Source organism: Platichthys flesus, chromosome 1 (assembly GCF_949316205.1).
Source record: "Platichthys flesus chromosome 1, fPlaFle2.1, whole genome shotgun sequence".
Taxonomy (NCBI): Eukaryota; Metazoa; Chordata; class Actinopteri; order Pleuronectiformes; family Pleuronectidae; genus Platichthys; species Platichthys flesus.
This window is the reverse complement of record NC_084945.1, coordinates 6,330,861-6,349,381: the sequence shown is the minus strand read 5'-3', so window position 1 is coordinate 6,349,381 and position 18,521 is coordinate 6,330,861. Positions and strand designations below refer to the sequence as shown.

General features: G+C 42.7%; 2 protein-coding genes across 5 annotated transcripts in view; both read left to right on the top strand.

Annotated features, from left to right (window-relative positions):
- The first annotated feature begins 3,675 nt into the window (after positions 1-3,675).
- skor1a (SKI family transcriptional corepressor 1a) lies at positions 3,676-10,022 on the top strand. Of its 4 annotated transcripts, XM_062393053.1 has the most exons (8): positions 3,676-5,457; positions 6,054-6,129; positions 6,222-6,293; positions 6,462-6,524; positions 7,402-7,476; positions 7,639-7,713; positions 8,329-8,394; positions 9,907-10,018. In XM_062393053.1, the coding sequence occupies exons 1-8, from the start codon at positions 3,679-3,681 to the stop codon at positions 9,999-10,001; spliced, it is 2,301 nt and encodes a 766-aa protein (XP_062249037.1). In that variant the 5' UTR covers positions 3,676-3,678; the 3' UTR covers positions 10,002-10,018. The 4 variants fall into 4 exon arrangements, with proteins under 4 accessions (XP_062249037.1, XP_062249045.1, XP_062249051.1 ...); XM_062393061.1 differs by lacking the exon at positions 8,329-8,394 and having other exon boundaries at positions 9,904-10,022; XM_062393067.1 differs by lacking the exon at positions 8,329-8,394 and having other exon boundaries at positions 9,907-10,007.
- Positions 10,023-15,597: 5,575 nt separating this feature from the next.
- Positions 15,598-18,521, top strand: part of LOC133967890 (E3 SUMO-protein ligase PIAS1-like) — a 43,747-nt gene continuing 40,823 nt past the window's right edge. Inside the window, 1 exon segment of the mRNA XM_062403621.1 lies at positions 15,598-15,650. Coding sequence (XP_062259605.1) covers positions 15,627-15,650 — 24 coding nt within the window. The 5' untranslated portion in view covers positions 15,598-15,626.

The window sequence follows — 18,521 nt, the reverse complement described above, 5'->3', positions numbered from 1 at the left end:
CCTTGGAAAATGTCTGGGAAATGACAAAATGAGTGAGAAAACAACAGGAGAAGCAAAGCAAACTTCACAATGAGCGAGTGGAAGAATTTAAGACGTTTCTCACACGACGGATGAGAATCAGAAAGAATACAAATACTGTATCTCAGGATTAAAAAGTTGGAAAGACGTCTATTAAAAGGTCAACTTGGGAAGATAAAGAGATTTGAGGGGTTTGGATGTTCAGGGCCGATTTGGGTTTGGATATAAATTTCACCAGCTTCAACTTCTGTTTGTTTAGTTTCTTATTTATCTGCAGAAGAATAAGGTCACACAGAAGAAGGTTGGAAACTTTGGTAATTTGGTCTTCAGCAGGAACATAACTCGAGGTTGGTGATTTTTCGTTGCAGCGTGAGATTGACGCCTGACAAAGGTCTACGGCTGAAAGGTTGCTCTTAGTAAATCTATCCTTTTTTTATTTCTTTAACTTTCACAGTTAATACACTTAACTCGTTTTTGTCACAAGCCATTGAGGATAAAAATAAGTATTTTGTTAAGGTTCATTTTCACCTTTCGTCCTTCGATCCCCGTCATAATTACTACTACCACTAGGGGGCATAGTATTTAAGTCATATGTCTCTTTAAAATAATGATAACGCTTGATTCTAACTCGCCACTTATCTTCTCGACTGGTTTATATAATTAAATACAATAAATGTTAAGGCTAACTTTAGTTTTGTAGCGATTTGGATTTAATCCATTAATTTATTAAACGTTAGAAGAAAAACTAAAATTGCTAATCGGTCTCTAAGTATCAGGTGTACCGATTGAAATTATTTATTTGTTTTATCTTCAGGCAAACATTCACAGATATAGAAAAATTTAATTATTCAAGATGGAAACTTTGAGCTAATTTACTCAGAATTGTTTTTATATTACTCTATCAGGCAACTAATCAATGAATCCATCTAGCTTCAAAGGAGCAGTTGAGTCGGTGTCACTGTTTAACATAATGAAGCTGTCATGAAATGTGAGGCTCAATTGGTGCCCAATGACCATTTTGTAGCCCCTGAGCCCTGCAGGACGTGAATCCGGCCATGACATCTTTATTAAAAGGAGAATGATAAATGACTAACTTTTATATTTTCAGCTTGGATGCAGCCTCCACAATAAAAACCAGGTAGGATGAAAAAAGAGCAGATGGATCCCTCACTAAATTTTGGTCTATATTTTTTTTCATTGTTCTTTTATTCCTAAAGGTGTCAATGCTTTCATTTGTTCTGTAGGTTGAAGACTGGTTACACCACTGATCTGGTTATTAATACTGAATTAAGATTTTAAAGGCAACAAATGGGCTGATTATGTTTTCCCTGTTTGCATTTACAGATTATTTGGATGTGTGTGTGCGTGTGTGTGCATGTTTGTGTTGTGTGTGTGTTTGTGTGTGTTTGTGCGTGTGTGTGTGTAAGAGAGAGAGCGACGTGTGGCCTGAGGCATCAGCTCATCGCAGATTCACTTCATTTTCAAATCATTGAAAACAAACGCTCACAAATTATTTTGTAATTGGAGAATAAAACTCCAAATACAAACCATCTTATATTTGGTTTGTTTGTTTATTTGAATTCCTACATCTCATCTTCCTCCTTTTCCTCCTCTTCCTCTTCTCTTCTCCCTCCTTCCATCACAGAGGCCTCGGATTGATTTGCCTGGCCGGTGTGGAAGCCTAACAGATGGTGGTGTAACTTGATAAATGAGCCCGGGCCTTTTGTCATTCCTCTTCCCCTCCATCGTGCCACTCGCGCTGCCTCTGTTTGTCAGCTCGCTCCTGCTGCGGTGGAAATAATCCTCAATACATACTGTGCGTGATATGGGCCAGTTATAGCCTAGTGGTTCCCAATGTGGGGTCCGGGGGCCCCCTAGAGGGTCCATCCTTGACGGGCTCCAGGAGGAGGAGGAGAGGGGGTGAGGGTGATTTTCATTATTAGAATTGTACTATTTGAATTGGTTTGATTCTTTGATAATGCTGTTTCTCTTAATTGTAACCTATCTGTGATAACAAATCTTTTTTAATTGGAGGTCAGCAGGGCCCTAATTTAGTGTGACATTTTGTTTTTTCTGGTCACGTTTGTGCGTAAAAGATGCACTTGTAAATTAAAACTGGTGTGTAGTAGCTCTGCACGCGAGGTGTGTGTGTGTGTGTGTCTCAAGTGTGTGTGTGTTTGTGTGATAGTGTGATAGTGTGTGTGTGTGTGTGTGTGTGAGAGAGAGAGAGAAAGAGAGAGAGAGGGAGGGGGAGAGAGAGAGAGCGAGAGATGCCATGTGCTCCATTCCTACTCGCCATTTACCTCCCCGGGCTCCTGCAGGATGGAGGTTCCGTCTGCTGCTGCTGAAACAAACTGAAATTAACTGACTCCAGCTCCGAGTCTCTGCTGTCGCCGCCTCGTCTTCACCTCCTGGACTCACTGGGCTCGGTTTTACATTTTCTCTGTTTTCACACTATTTATCACCATTTTCCCCTCCTGAACCCCACTGGAGCGTGTCGTCTTTTACGCAGAGAAAGGTATGCTATTATTTGTATTTGGTTCATAATTAATAACCAGGAGCTGTGTTTGTTGTGTTTGTGTTTCTTTAGCCTCACATCATGAGGCATGTCAAACACTGGCTATCAATTGATCTGAAATAGTTCCTATACGCGTCAGTCATTAGAGGAGAATCGATACATCGGCCGCGGGCTGTTTACTCGCATTTCCGCGGCCTGCGTAAAGTGTCTGAAGGCAAAAAGTAAGTATGCGCAGGAGAACGTGAGATAGGCCCGATTCACCCTAATTCCGAGCAACTGACTCCGGCTAATCTGCGCAGAAGCTTTAATTATATATACGGCTGGTCTTTTATTAACAATGCGAAGACGCACGCCTGGATCTGTGTAATTATCAGGAAAGCAGCTTACGCTTGTTCTTTTCCTCTCCGCTAAGCGCATTGCTGCGGCTCAAGATGCATCTTCCTTCTGCCCTGATCCGCGCGTAAGGATCTTATGTGAGTCTTAAGCAGTTTCCCCATAAGTGCTGAGCTGATTTTGAGGATAAGGAGGAGCAGAGGATCCGCCGCAGATCCTGGATCACCTGGATAACCTGAGCGAGGAGGCCGAGGGACGCACGGAGGAATGAGACGAGAAATAATTAACCACACGACTGATTGATTTCACTTCTCACTGTCACCTCATGCAACACAGCCCGATGTTAGTTAGTATTCTTTTATGTAGAATGGATCAGAATACAATCATCCTTATAATTATTATTATTATTATTATTATCTGTATTATTATTATCCTTATTATTATTATTATTTTTATCATTATTATTCCCTTTGAACAGACAAATTAAAAGACGTGTTAAATACTGTAATTGTAATTATATATTGTTACAACTGTAATATTGTATTTGTAAAATATTTTATCATATGGCCTTTCATTAATTGTTACTTTATTATAAGTAATTTATTTTCCTTTTTCCTGATATTATGGAAACATCCTTCCTCACTAATATGACTTACATTTTTTTTTCTTCTCATTCTCTGTAGATTTGAGTGTTTTTGGTTTGTTGCAGATATAATTCACACATACTGATTCATTTCAACATGTTGGGAGATCAGGTTATTTCTCCTCCGATTCACTGTAGTCTCCCTCTGACTCGCAGGCTTCCAGGGATGGAGTCGATGCCCGGACAGCTTCGAGACGCGGGACGAGACGCCAGCTCTTCCCCGAGGTCCAAGCAGGACGCGCCGAGCTTCACCAGCAGCCTGAAGCCAAACCAAGTGAGCGAGACCTCCTTGTACGGGGTCCCCATCGTGTGTCTAGTCATTGACGGGAAGGAGAGGCTCTGCCTGGCGCAGATTTCCAACACGCTGCTGAAGAACTACAGCTACAACGAGATCCACAACCGCCGGGTGGCTTTGGGCATCACCTGCGTGCAGTGCACCCCGGTCCAGCTGGAGCTGCTGCGGCGGGCCGGGGCCATGCCCATCTCCTCCAGGCGCTGCGGCATGATCACCAAGCGGGAGGCCGAGCGGCTCTGCAAGTCCTTCCTGGGGGCGCACAGCCCCCCGAAGCTGCCGGAGAACTTCGCATTCGACGTGTGTCACGACTGCGCCTGGGGCTGCAGAGGCAGCTTCATCCCCGCCAGGTACAACAGCTCCAGAGCCAAGTGCATCAAGTGCAGCCTCTGCAACATGTACTTCTCCCCGAACAAGTTCATCTTCCACTCGCACCGCACCCCTGAGTCCAAGTACCTGCAGCCGGACGCAGCCAACTTCAACTCGTGGAGACGCCACTTGAAACTGACGGATAAAAAACATTCTGACGACATTAACCACGCATGGGAGGATGTAAAGGCCATGTTCAACGGGGGGAGCAGAAAGAGGACTCTGCCCATGAGCGGCTCGTCCATGTCGTCGATGAAATCACAGGCCTCGTCCAGCTTGGCCCGAACCAGCTCCCCGGAGGTCCCCCACAAAACGTTACGGTGCGACGAGGACCAGGGGAGCACTAACCTGAGCCTGGCGAGCGGCGCACGGAGCTACCCGATCATCCCAGTGCCCAGCAAGAGCTTCGGCATGCTCCAGAAAATCCCCCCGCCTCTGTTCCCCCATCACCCCTATGGCTTCCCCAGCTACGGACTGTGTCAGAAAAAGAGTGATGGAGTCCCTGACCCGAGCAAACCCAGTGTGCCCGGGATGTTCTGGCCTGGCGCAAAGGACACCCTGTACCCAGCTTTCCCCATGTTCTGGCCCACACCCGGCGGCCTCCCCCTGCCGCCGTACCCGGGCTCCCCACCCAAACCTCTGCCTGAGCTGCCCGGCGTCAGGCAGGGTGAGCTCGACCTATCTGACCAAAGTGACCGGGGAGCGAACACACCCAAAGACACCAGCTCCCACCACCCCCACCACCAGCAGGACGGCGGGGAGCGCTGCCCCAGCTCCCAGTCCTCATCCACCAGGAACGACGAGGACAAATCCGGGGACGAGACCCCCCCGAGGAAGATCAGCTACATGTCGGCCTTCAGGCCCGTGGGCAAAGACGCGGAGACCATCGCCAAACTATACAGCAACCGGGACAGCTACAGCGTGCGTCCTGGCTACTTGTCCCCGGATTTTATCAGCGAGAGCTCCAGCTACAGATCGTTGTCCCCGGACCGGGACAGCGTGGTGGACGAAGACGACGACGACCTGGACGTGGATGTGGAGACCAACCGGGGACAGGACGAGGATGAACCCATCCATATCTCACCGGGAAGGGACCACCGTGACTCCCCTGCGCCGGAGCGCGTCTCCTCGGGTGCTGAGGAGAGCCAGGAGCAGCCCGAAGCCTCCAGCCCCGGAGCATCAGCAGCATCAGCATCAGCATCAGCAGCATCACCGGAGGAGAGCGCACACACTGGGTCATCAGACGAGGACCGGCAGATGCGTAATGGCTCTCCTCTTCATGAAGTAAGATTAGATTAAATGAAACTTTAATGATCCCCGTGGGGGAAGTTGAATTGTCGCAGTGGTGGAGAATATGATGGAGAGTTTATAGAAGAGTGGGGGGGTCGATCAAAATGTAATCAAGATCAAGTGAAGTGGAATTTAAAAAAGATAAAGGTGTTTGATGGGACGTGTGTCCTGGTTAATAGGGAGACCTGGTGATGGGAGAAAGTGCCCCTGTCCTGCCGAGGTGCCATTGAGCAAGGCAACAAGGCCGCTGTTTACCTCTGATCCATCAATCAGCCTCCATCTTAATTTACCCTAATGTTACCGTAGCTTTGAATCTGGATAATTAAACTATAAAACCCTAATTTACCCTGATTTATTTTTGATGCATTCATATTAAAATGCTCCTCTCCCCCCTCCTCTTCAGACACACGAGCTATTCGACCACTTCAGGCTGTTTCGGTGGTTTCATGTAGGAATCACTCACATGCAGGCTCCTTGTGTTTGTTCCCGAACAACCGAGGTCTCCAATTAAGTGAAGAACCGCAGTAAATGACGTGTAATTGCTGCGCGTTGTTAAAAGGGCCCGCATGTTGTGCGCTTGGTTTTTGCAGGTGTACGCTCATGAAAAGGAAAAGGAGCCTTCGTCCTTTGGGTCCAAACATTCGAGCAGCCCGCGCAGATCCAACGGTAATTATTTACCTAATTTATCTCATTGCTAACCGACGCAAATTGAGGCGTTTTTTTTGTCTGAGAGATATTTGCACTTGTTTTGGATGCAGGAGCTCATCACGTGTCCGAGATACAGATCCAACGCACTGCAGCAGCCTATCAGGAGCACAGGGACAGACAAGGTTTTTAATGATTACACTCAGAACTATCATCAATTAAAATATACAAGAAATACCAGATCTCTTTTAGTTTTCCTCGTGTGTTGTCCATGGACCTCTTTCACATTACGGTATTCACGGAGATGACTTAATTGCAGGTTTAATTGCGTGTTTTTGTTGTTTTCCGCGCAGCCGACGGGGCTTTACGCATCGACATCAGCGTGCATGAAAGAGATCTGGAGAACATGGCGAAAGGTAAGAGGTTGTTTTCCAAAGCAAATAAAGCGGAATTAGCCAAAAAAAAAAGAAGCAGGCAGGTGATTAATTATCATGGGGTATTATTCCTGTTTGCCAACAGGCCAGTGCTCCACATTTAAATACGACGTGTTTGTTATTTTTAAACGTACGAAATTACGTTTAATCATTTCCTAATTAAATAGGAATTTTAGATTTATGTAAACCCAACATTTAACCCTGTAAAATCGCTAATTGTTGAAGATAAAATAAAATATAATCATACCTCACGTACATGTTCATTTTCATCCGCTAAAAGCCCAGAGCTGACGTTCCAAAACCTGAAACAGTGAATTTACATTTTCAAGGCCTAAAGTGTTTTCCATAGTTGTTAACCACTTAATCACGAGATGTGGGGGTTTTGACTTATTATTGTAAGAGGAAATCGTTTAGAGGCTATTAATATTTTAAGGAACAGAGCCATAACCCCGAGGCTCGGCAGCTAATTATTTTACAACGCTTGGAAAAACCCTGGGACTCCATTATTATCGTCTCAGGCTCCAGGCAATGCATGGCAATTACTGTGGCAGCCAGCGAGAGCAAAGCAGGGAAACGGTTGTTATCCGGGATGTGAACGCACCTGAAGTCGCTTTGCTCTGCTGACATGGATCCGCAAGAAAATTCAAAAATATATATATCATAGGTCAAATCAAACCGATAAGGACAGAGAAGGTGCTTTTCATATATTTGGTGTTTAATTCTCATCCCGGGTGGTTATTCATAAGCTCGGTGTGTGTGTGTGTGTGTGTGTGTGTGACAGATGGGGAGAGTTTTCAGTGGGTTTTGGGGGAATTATGATTCTTTAACTGACATGTTTTTTAAAACGTTCCCTTTGCAGAGGAGTTGCAGAAGCAGCTCGTGGAGCAAGTGGAGCTGAGGAAAAAGTTGGAGAGAGAATTCCAGCATTTAAAAGGTAGGAGCAAAGTGAGTCTGAGTCAAAGTCACAGGAAAGCTGTATTTTCTGGATCCTAGCAGAAGAGTGGGGTCATTTTGTTTTGTCCTTGTGAATCCACGAGTGTCTTTACATTCATCAATGTCACAGAGTTTGCATCTGACGTGGCCTTCGCTTCTTCAGATAATTTCCAGGACCAAATGAAGCGAGAGCTGTCCTACAGAGAGGAAATGGTCCAGCAGCTGCAGATTGTTCGAGGTTGGTCTCTCTCTAAACTTTGCTCCTTGGTAGATCCTGACTGTAAAGAGGATGCAGATCAATGCTCTTTATGGGAGAAAACAATTCAAAAGGAGCGTTTGAATAACATAGGCCTCATCAATCAATCGGAAACCAACATGCAGAAGGAAAAGTGACACTTGCATATTGAAATATTGGCCATTTGTGTGCAGCCCATTTCCTGTAAACTCCGTCTTTTCTTTCTCCTCCTGCTGTTGAATTGTGTGTTGTTTTTTTATATAGTGAGATATCAAAAGGTGAACCTGACACTGCGTTGTTTTGCATGCAAAGGTTATTTTCTCCTAAATCATGCTCTGGAAAATTGAAAAGACAGCCCTTTATGTGGCTGTGTATCAGTTACATGCACGAGACAGCAACTAATGCCAGTCGGTAAAGGATTGGTTTAATGTTACAGTCGTTTAAATACAGGGTTCAAGTACACAGAGGGGTCACTCTAAATACCATGAGGGCAAACAGCATATATTACACTATCCTTCACCTCACATGCTACACAGCAGCTCACGTTTTCTTTCTTTTCTCCTTTTTTGTCCAAGTTTTTTGAAATTTTTATCCGTTTTATTTTTATTCTTTTAATAGACACATTGTGCAGCGAGTTGGACCAAGAGAGAAAGGCTCGTTATGCAATACAGCAGAAGCTAAAAGGTAAATTTATCTGCTCCCAAAAAGAAACATTAACATATGACACTTATTTAAAAAACCTACAAATATAAATAATATGCAAGTGCTACTTTTCTTTTGATTGAAAATCTCTTGTGATGGATCTTTACAGTGAGACACCATTAAAGGATTGGTTCACATTTATTCAACTTAGACCTAAAGCAATATTTATACGTCCAGATGTATATTAAGAGTTCTGTTACTCATTTTAGTTGCTCCTCTTCTTCCTACTAGTGAAATCCACAGTTCTTTTTCTATGAAGAAAACATATAAATTTGTTAAATAATTAAGATAGAATATAATATAATAGAAGACAAGATAATTTGAGGTTTTACCAGTTGAAATCCGCTCTTTTAATAAATATTCCCTTAGTAAGAATAAAATACTTTTTGTATTTTAAATTTGCACAAAATGGCAAATAAACTTAAAATATCCCCCAAAAAAATCATAAAACATGACAAATATGAATCACATGCAACAGACAGACATAATTAGAGATAAAACTCTGACTGCTGCTCTTTTTAACCATATCCTCTTCTGCAGCGGTTTAATGAACCAAAAGGTTTAAGAAAACAAAACAAGAAAAAGTAAAATCGGTGACTGAGGCTCTTGAAGGATTTTCTCTCTCATCACTGAGATCATCAGAAGAACAATCAGGACTCGACTGCCAACTTGGCAAATGCACACAACCGCCCAGGGGCCCCAGATCCCCGGGGGCCTCCAGGTTTACTCCATTTAATTTGAGTCTGCATCATTTGATTAACTGCAAATTTGTCAGAAATGTGTGCGCCGCTGAAGTGTGACTGCAACTGGGTCTGGTTCTCCATCCTCCATCTCCTGGGCCTGGACTTATCAGGGGTTTTCATGAATCTGCTTTAATTCTTTAATTGTGTCGAGACATTCAATTCCTGAGGCTGTGTAATGTTCCCTTCATAAAGGAAATGTAAGGCTGCATCCAAAAAATTTGAATTGTCAATAACTAAAAATCATCAATCAATCTACAAAATCAATTATAAATGTCTTCTTTTTTCACCCAAACATGTTGAATTTATTGTCATAGAAAAAAGGGAAACTAAAGCAAATATTCAAATTTCGCTTTAATGCTCTTAAATGCACATAACTATTAATAAACCATCAATTATTTGAGTATTAAATTCATTAACTGCTTCCTGGTTTCTGGGCGATATGGATATAATGATATGTCCATACTGGGCTCCATAGGGGCCCCAACAACAAATCTGTGCCCCACTGCCTCATAACAGGTGAATCCAGTCAAGGCATCAATCACAAAAACCAAACAGTACATGTGGACGTGTGAGTTTTTACTTTAAGACGCTTTAGAAAATGTGAATCAACCCTTTGACAACGTCTCAGGAGAATAAACTCCAGCTCACATCTCACAGCTGATTAGCTGGACGACAGATTGTGGTAGTGTTCTGTGTGTGTGTATGTGTGTGTGTGCATGTCCTCACTGGTGGACCCGTTCCTCCCCAGAAGCTCACGACGCCCTTCACCATTTCTCCTGCAAGATGCTCACCCCTCGTCAGTGCACGGGAGCCTGCACCTTCAAACCCCCGCTGCTGCCTCCATAGTGCCCTGGCACGACCCCTGCACCCGAACCCCCCCCCCCCCCCAGCACAGCCAAAAAAAAGAAAAAGAAAACACACCCACCCACACACACACAGATCCTCCTCGAGAGCTCTCATGTGTTCACCTCTCACCTGTGACCCCAGGATTTACCCACCTGCTGTACAGACACACCTCTCATCTCAGCACTTGAGCGAAGACGTCGAGGCCTCGGGGAAGATTCCGGCGCCGACGTCTCCTCAGAGATACCAAACTCTTGAGTAAACGAGAGATCAGGATTTACTTTTAAAAACACGGAGTTCATTTTACGTTGCGAATCAAAGGGATTGTGGATCCGAGGCTGCGACGCAGACACCAAGGAGCCCCTCCGTCCGTCGGCTCTTTAGCGATTCTGAAAAGAAGAAGAAAAAAAAACAATATACATATACATAAATATATATCACGTGACAATGTGCAATGACTTGTATATTTGTGATATTGAGTTGAAGATGTATCTCATTTATTTAGCTTTTGCTGCTTGTTTGAACACGTTAAGTTTTTACATCTCTGTGTCATTTATCTGTCTTTGCTTTCGTGTATTGTTTAAATGAGTTGTATGTCGTTAAGCACTTTAAATGGGCAACATTTCTGAATTTGACCATGCCGTCCGATACCAAATTCTCAAAGTAGAAGGGATTGCTTTTGTTTGAATGGAGCACATTATTGTGAGCACTTACTTCAGCAGCCGTTCAGGTTCGATATCAAACGTTAAAAACACTTTCTGTCACCGAGCTGCGTCTCAAACGAACTTTGATGAAGTGATGATTAAAAGTCTTGAGCCATTTCTCGGTACCATGTACAGTTTACAGTATTTTATCACATAGGTTCCTCTGTTTCAGGGTTTTTTCTATCATCACACGCCTCTGTGAGTCCAAACAGACAAAAACCAAAACTTTTTCCTATCATCTGATGGTGTTTTTTAAGACTCTGTATTAAATACACGTTAACTGCCATTCACACAGCTGCTTTTCTTTTCCTCTCATTTGTTTGAATTTGGTTTGTTATTTAAAAAAAAAAAAAAAATAAATAAATACAAAGAGTCCTTCCAAAAGAATAAATCCTGGTTTCACAGTCTCGACCTAATTTTACCATTCATGTATGTACCCATGTCAATATGAATAAAAACGTGAAAGCTACTTTCTGCCTTATATCTTTAATGTCTCTCTCTCTGGTGTGAGCCTGACACCTGCTGGCTCCCATACAGAACGACTCCTCCGGAGACGGATCATATTTCCTCTCATTGTATCTGAAATCAACATGATCTCTTTCATTAGGCGGCTACATCGGGGCATGACATGTCCAGTCAACTTATAATGTTTGACGTGGAGTCAGGGGAGCAGGCTGATCTAATAGTGAAATCTAATTCTTCTGATGGAGGGACTAATAGATATTGATTACACGGCCCTCGGTCCCTGGATGCTTCATACTGAGATAGATACTCACATAATGTCACTGACGCACAGTGAATGTTAATGCTTTGTGAAGGTAATTGCCCTCTGTGGCAAAACCAGTTCCCTTTGAATACTAACAAGGTCGAGGCTGAGCCGAGCTGAAGTCCTGAGGCAGCGATCGGCTTCTCTACTCCCTTTTTATTTAGATGTTTAACATCCAAACACAAAACCTGATTCAAGTGGATGTGTGGTGACACTCAGGGATGGATTATGTGACCCTGAGGATAAGTAACACCCTCCTCCTCCTCAGACATAAAGAGGAAGACCCACAACTGCATGAGTGTGATTGTTTATCTTCGGGTTCTTTTGTGACTTGTGTTTCTTTCTAGGTGTTATGAATCTGTTTGTGTTGTATGTTTCTTGAATAGCTGCTTTATCAGATGGTGTCAGGATAGGGACAGGAGAGACAGGGGATGGAGACGGGTTAACTTCCAGCACACAGTCTGCTTACTGGTTCACAGTTGGCTCTTTACCATGTGATGTACTGGGGCTTGTCTCTCTTGACGCTCTGCATCTCTATGTGGTCGTCTCGTGTGTATTTGTGTTTGCTTTGTGTTTATCTCTGACAATTTTGCACATTTTTTAAAAGTCATTTTGCATCTGTTGCCTTTTCGTGGTGGTTTTATTCATGTATATCCTCATGTCTGCTGATTATCTTTATCTTTTGTATGTATTTTGTATCTTTTAGTTATTTTGTGTCTCTAGCGATGACTTTGCATCTTTCTCTGACAGCTTTGTGTGCATTTTGTAGTTTTGCATCCAGTTGTGATAATTTTTTGGGTTCCTTTGTAGTTGTTCTACGTCACTTTGTCTTGTGTTTTTTTTTTCTGTTGTGACACCTCTTCGATCCCCAGGCGTTTGCCAAGCAGGCCTGTTCAGTCATATCTCTATATGATGAAAGGTGGAATGAACTATTTCCTAACCAATGTGATCTTAGGCTTTTCCAAATCTATCAAGAAAAGTAGAGTCAGTGGTGAGTTTAACGACATTGGGCCTGAAAGCTGCTGACTACCAGCATAATAAACTATTTCATTATCGCTTCATAATGGCGCAAATTTAAAATTCAAAGTAGGATTCAAAGAGTTAATCCAAAAAGTGTTCCCACATTGCTCCAGAGTGCAGGTGCTGTATGTGACACCCTGATAATAAACTACATGCAAACATGAGAAAATATGCATGTGTCTCATTTCCACACTTCACACTGTACACTGCTATATTATATTCAATAAGTAATAGAACATTAACAAATGTTATGAATTAGAGAGATGGTGCTGATGGGACTTACATTTGAAACAATAATCAAAACAATTAACTAAATAAATCAAATATACTTTGTTACCTTGGGTTATTTGACTGAAAATTTTGTGACACATACTTTTCCTGTTTAATAATTTACATTGTGGCAAGTAACTTTTTTGTGTTGAAGTATCTTTATCATTATGGATACTCAGTGTAGAACGATGCGTAAAATGTAAGACACTTGAAGGGGTCGGAATACTATTCATATATTAAATTTCACGACAATGTGCTGTAACAGAAGAATACATCCATCCTGCTGACTCCTGGTATTGGTTCAGTCTCAGCCTCTGAGTTGTTGAGTGAATGAGGACAAACTGACAGACACTGGATCTACACACTGAACAGTAACAGATCATTGTGCGCAAAGCCAAATGTGTTTTGGTGTAGAAGTGATTTGTTTGTTCTGTGTAAAGTTTTAAATCTTTACATTTAAGAATCATTGCTCAGAAACAAACAGGCTGAAGTTTAGTTTAGAACAAAACACTGAGGAGAAACTGGAGCTGACGATTCATTCCATGTTATTCAGCTTTATTTGAAGTGATAGGGCGCCACCTACTGGCTTAACCAGTACTCTTTCCTGAGTGTTTTTCTAATATTTACAGATGATTGAAAGCAGTGGTGTCAAATTAGTTTGAAGATTTATATTCTTTAAGGAGAAACCTCTTCATTTTATTCAGGGTTTATAAATAGAGTTTCAGGAAAACTGTGATCATCACATCTCAATTTTTTTGTTGAGATTTATGATTGAATTATTTAATTCAAGTTTTTTCCTTTCTTTGTCGTCATTTTGACGTCAAAGAAAAAAGTTTTGCATTGGTTCTCATTCTGTATTTATTTATTTGTAGTTGTTTGACATCTATGTTTGTTTTGTGTCTCTTCATGGTGGTTTTCCTTCACTTTGTTTTGCCTTTTTCATGTTTTGGTTTTTGTCTGGTTTGTTGTCTTTGTGGTTGTTTTGCTTCGTTGTAATACTTTGCAGATAAATCTATTTCTCTCTAGTTTTTCTGTGCCAATGAAAAGACGGTGTGTCTGTGTCTTTAAATGTTGGAATTTTCAAATAGCAGTCACCATGTTATTTAAACTGTAAAACAGAAACAAAGGACATGACGTCAATATCCTCAGTCCTGCTTTTATTTTGTGTTCTGCAGCTTTAAAGTCGCATCAAATAAAAGACTACAGTTCCAATTCTTACCAAGCTAAACCCCATATAACCAAAGTAAACAGGAAGGGTTGATTATATCATAGGAAAGTTGGCTACAGTGTGGGTTCTATGAAGCAAACCTGTCAATTTTAGTTTATTCAGTTTAAACTTGGGACAGAAATATTCACAGCGATGAGTTCAATTCAGGGAGCAGAGTCTGACAGGTCGGTCACAGAATCCTTTTGTTTGGCCCTAAACTTGAAGCTTCTAGTTTCTGACATTTCCGACAGGTCATTTGCGTTTCTGTGGCTTCCTCCACAGCCACAAACCATCATACAGTTCTCACAGGCTGAGTTTAACTCCCCATCAAAAGTAAACTGACCTTGATGTATGAAACATAGGTTTCCAGAGAAGAGGGAAATGAAAACCCCTGTGGAACCAATCAAAATGTTTCGTTGCCCCACAGAGCTGCTGATATGATGCTGTAGTCTCATTCTTTGATGCGAAGCTCTACTCATGCCTGAACTACTTTACTTCACTTTACTCTTCAGTGTGGACGTGCAACTCTGAGGAAACTAATTTACATTATTCAAAGTTATAAATGATTGATGAGGGACGTCAGAGAAATCACATAATAGGAGGAATTTAGTGCCACACTGACGAGGTCAGGCAGTGTAGACGATGAGACGATGACTGGTAGTAAAATCAATGATGGATTTATACTTGTTGTTTATTTGGATCCACAATCAAAGCAAACAAGTGGTGAGAAAACAAATGTGGGATGGGTTCTGTTTCCCTCTGTTTATTATAGAACAAAAACAATATGAAGCACAGCATGTGGAGAACATGTGAACTCCATTAGTCCATCGTGACTTGCAGCCTCATGCGAGATTTAAAATGAGCTGCACTTCAACCAACTATACAGCAGTAAAATGCTGCAGAAGCCTTAGTGCAAGTGATTTATAATCTAATTATATAAAATATGATAACGTTACAGTCACAGGAAGCATTTTTCTACATAGAGTATTTTTACTTTACTGTATATTTTCCTCATTGTACTTGTAATTTTACTTTACTTACTACTGGTTTGCAGGCAGTCCTGTGTCACTCTCTGAGATTTCTGTATCCACCAAACACAATGAAGATCACAGCCCTGAAACAAAAATACATTATAATATAAACCTCTTTTTTCCATTAATAATATCTCTGTTTTATTTACCTGTTAGATATAATGTAACTCCAGATTATTATTATTATTTTAATTATATTTATTATTGTTGTTGTTGTTATTATCATTGTTACTTGTTTGGTTTCTATAATCAATTTGGTAAAAGGGGGAAAACATGTATAATCTTAGCAAACTGGAGATTGAGGCATTTTAAATATAAAGCAGTTTGAAAAATACAAAATATTTTGTTAGGGGTAAAAGTGAGGATTTTTTTTGTTACTCTTATCTTTCGCTTCAGTCCCATCATTACTTATGACTATTTAAAGAAAATGGACCTTGGTCCCAAAGAGTGGACGTCATTTAAAAACTAAAGTAGGATAATCACATTATTTCTGCAGTCGCTTCTGTTTTTTCCTCTCCTCTCGCGTGTTATTGAACGCACCCCGGCCGCTCTGTGCGCGTTCACGCGGCACTCTGCGCGTCCCAGTCATGTGACAGCAGCTCACACCGCGCCTGCGCAGAGAAATACAAGATGGCGGAGAGTGCGGAACTGAAGGTAAGGCGCAGCCCGAAATCATCTTAAATTTCCTGGCTCTGCGGGCGGCGGACGCTCCGGTGTCACTCCGCTCCGGCGGTTTCACGCTCCGGCCGCTCAGCCGGGCTCCGTCCCGGGATTCACCCTTCAAAACGCGGCAGAAACTTTGTTGAATCCGCCTCCGGAGCGTGTTTGTGTTGATGCTGGTCCGGGCGAATGGAGCGTTTTCTCCTGCACACCCGCTGCTGGCGGCGGGAGTCACTTCAAAAAATCTCCCTCTGCTGGCGCCTCGTCCCCGGAGGAGACAGCGGGCTGCTGCTCAGCGAGCGGCCGCCCTGGGTCGCTCTGCTGGCGGGTGTTTTCAGGAGGGATCACCGCTGAGTTTCAGGGGGTCTGGGGCTCCAGCCTGTCAGTGGGTTTGGATGTGACAGCAGCGCCATGTGTGCGGGTTCATGTCAGATAAACGCGCCTCCCGAACGGAGCCACGTTGTTGTTCATGTTGTCAATCATCTGTTTTGACTGTTGGTCATTAATCCATATCAAGTTGGAGTCGGTGCTTGACGTCGGGTCCGAGCTGAGGCTCAGTCCGGCTGCAGCTGGAGGGACGTTACCTGTTGATACCTCACGAAAGCCCGCAGCTTCATGTGGAGGTTCGATCAGACGCATGTGGAGATCATGTGAATGAAGATGTTCTAATAAATAATCAATGCTTTTGCACATTGAGCAGAAATGTGCTTCACTTTAAGTCAAAGCTCCATTAGTCCCAGATTAGTGAAATTAATTAAGAGACTTTGAAGAAGAAGAAGAGATGAAGAACGAGCAGCTCTGATTCGTCAATATTTAACAGTTATGTCAGTGAAGTTCTGCAATAAATGGAATCAACCTTACGCTTTTGAATCTTGATCCGACACAGTCAGAGTGCTGCTGTTTTGCATCTGATCACAGACTGTTCAACAACATTATCGAGTCAGTAAAGTGTCAGAATGTTGAAGTTCTAGACCTTCCTGTGTAAAGTGAGATGAGATCATGTATATTATAATTTGGTGCTATACAAATATAATAGAATTGAATTGTAAAACCAAAGCCCAAACTTTCTGGAGTTCTTGATCACATTATAAACTCGTTTTGACCAAGTTTAAAACTTCTTTCCACACATTTCACCTGTGATAATACTACCTTATAATGCAGTTGTTCATTCATACTGCGGATGACATGATGTTTAATGTTTACATTCTTCTTCTCTGTGAACTATATGAAACGAGATATGACCGGTCAAAGTCCACTGAAAGTTCAAACCTGTACTTACGGTCCGAGACGTGAAATGTCAGAGCTGTGGTTTTCACATGTGACCAAATCAGCCGGACAAATTTCATTAAGCTCTGTGACAGTTTGATCTTTTCACACGCAATGACCACTGCATGTTAACACCAGTCTGTGAGATGGTGCACTGGGAGAAGGTTCTGGGTTCGGATCCCACGTCGGCCGGGGTCTCTCTCTCTGTGTGGAGTTTTGCATGTTCCCCGCATGTTTGCCAGGGTTTGCTCCAGGTGCTTCCTGCTGCCTCCCACAGTCCAAACACATAAAGATTTTGGGGGTGGGGGTGGGGGGGGTCAGGTTAATTGGAGATTGTAGATTGATGTTGTGAACGTGAGTGTGATTGGTTGTTTGTCCCGTGCACAGTGTCCCCATCCTCTCGCCCAATGTCCACTGGGATTGGCTCCAGCTCCCCGCTACAGCCCTCAGAGGATGAGTGGTGGAGTGAATGGATGGATATCATTGTGCAGCACATTCCCCTCATAACACCGATTACACGCAGGTCTGGTTGCACAGGACAGGGTTTTTAATCAGAGGCTGTTGGTCGTGGGTCAACGACCACACATGCACCTTCATGCCCTCGACCTTTACATCACCAGTGTCGGCATGGAGGCGACACAGAAACCACGTTGTTATTTAACTTGGTAAAGCAGAGTTGGAACCGATCTAGCTGATATCGATCCCAGTCGTGAGCTATTTTTAGACTTTTCCCCCAGTGTGTTGCTGTGGATCCATACGTGCTCCTTTGTGCCAGCTGCTGTTCGGCTCCACACCGTAATGAACAGACCCGCTGCCTCCCTCGGAAAAAAGCCAGATGTGCTCTATAATCTACCAGCGCCTGTATATGATAGTGTTTCTGTGATTAATCATGGTTCAATCAAAGGCAGCTCTTAATGGAGAGAGACTTCCACTTGCTTCTTTTGCTTTTGCTCTTTCTCTTCATAATAAATTCGTTCAGTGTGGGGCTGCAACTGATGTTTATCATCACTGTAAATAAACCTGCAAATAATTAGCTCCATCTACACAAAGTCAAATGCAACGTGAGAAATGCTGATTATAATCAACTGGATGAAACCCAAGTTGACATCTACAGATTCCCTGTTTAGTCTTGTTTAGAGCAGGATTCACAAATTAAAGCTGTTTGGCGCCTGGAAGATTTCAGTAGTTTGTCTTAAACATGGGAAAAACGCGGCAGGAGATTCTCCGGGTCAGACACGTTCACAACAACAGGAAAATGTCCAGAGCACAAATGGGGAAGAATGGCTAAATGTGCCCCAATGGTTAGATGTTGTGTTTCTTAAGTAAGGCTCCGTTGCGTGTTAGAAATGTGCCAGCACGCCCACTTGGTCGCTGTGGATTTTCTGGACATTTTGCTGCTTTATTCTCACTTGGACATTTTCCTGGAGGCTGGCAGACCAGTTGTCACATTCAGCCCTTCCAGAAAATTTCAGGAAAATCTCGGGACCTCAGTTCTGGAGATCCTCGTGGTTGAGGCTGGAACATTTGGTATTTTATCGGTTGTCCAAAATAATCGTGTTCATTCATCAATGAGTTGATGTGAGTAAATCAGGTGATCTG

Excerpts from the sequence above, each read along its gene's own strand:
- skor1a (XM_062393053.1), top strand. The coding sequence starts at position 3,679 with ATGGAGTCGATGCCCGGACAGCTTCGAGACGCGGGACGAGACGCCAGC. Across the intron at positions 5,458-6,053 it reads ATGGCTCTCCTCTTCATGAA|GTGTACGCTCATGAAAAGGA; the intron begins GTAAGATTAGAT and ends TGGTTTTTGCAG. Across the intron at positions 7,714-8,328 it reads GCAGCTGCAGATTGTTCGAG|ACACATTGTGCAGCGAGTTG; the intron begins GTTGGTCTCTCT and ends TTCTTTTAATAG.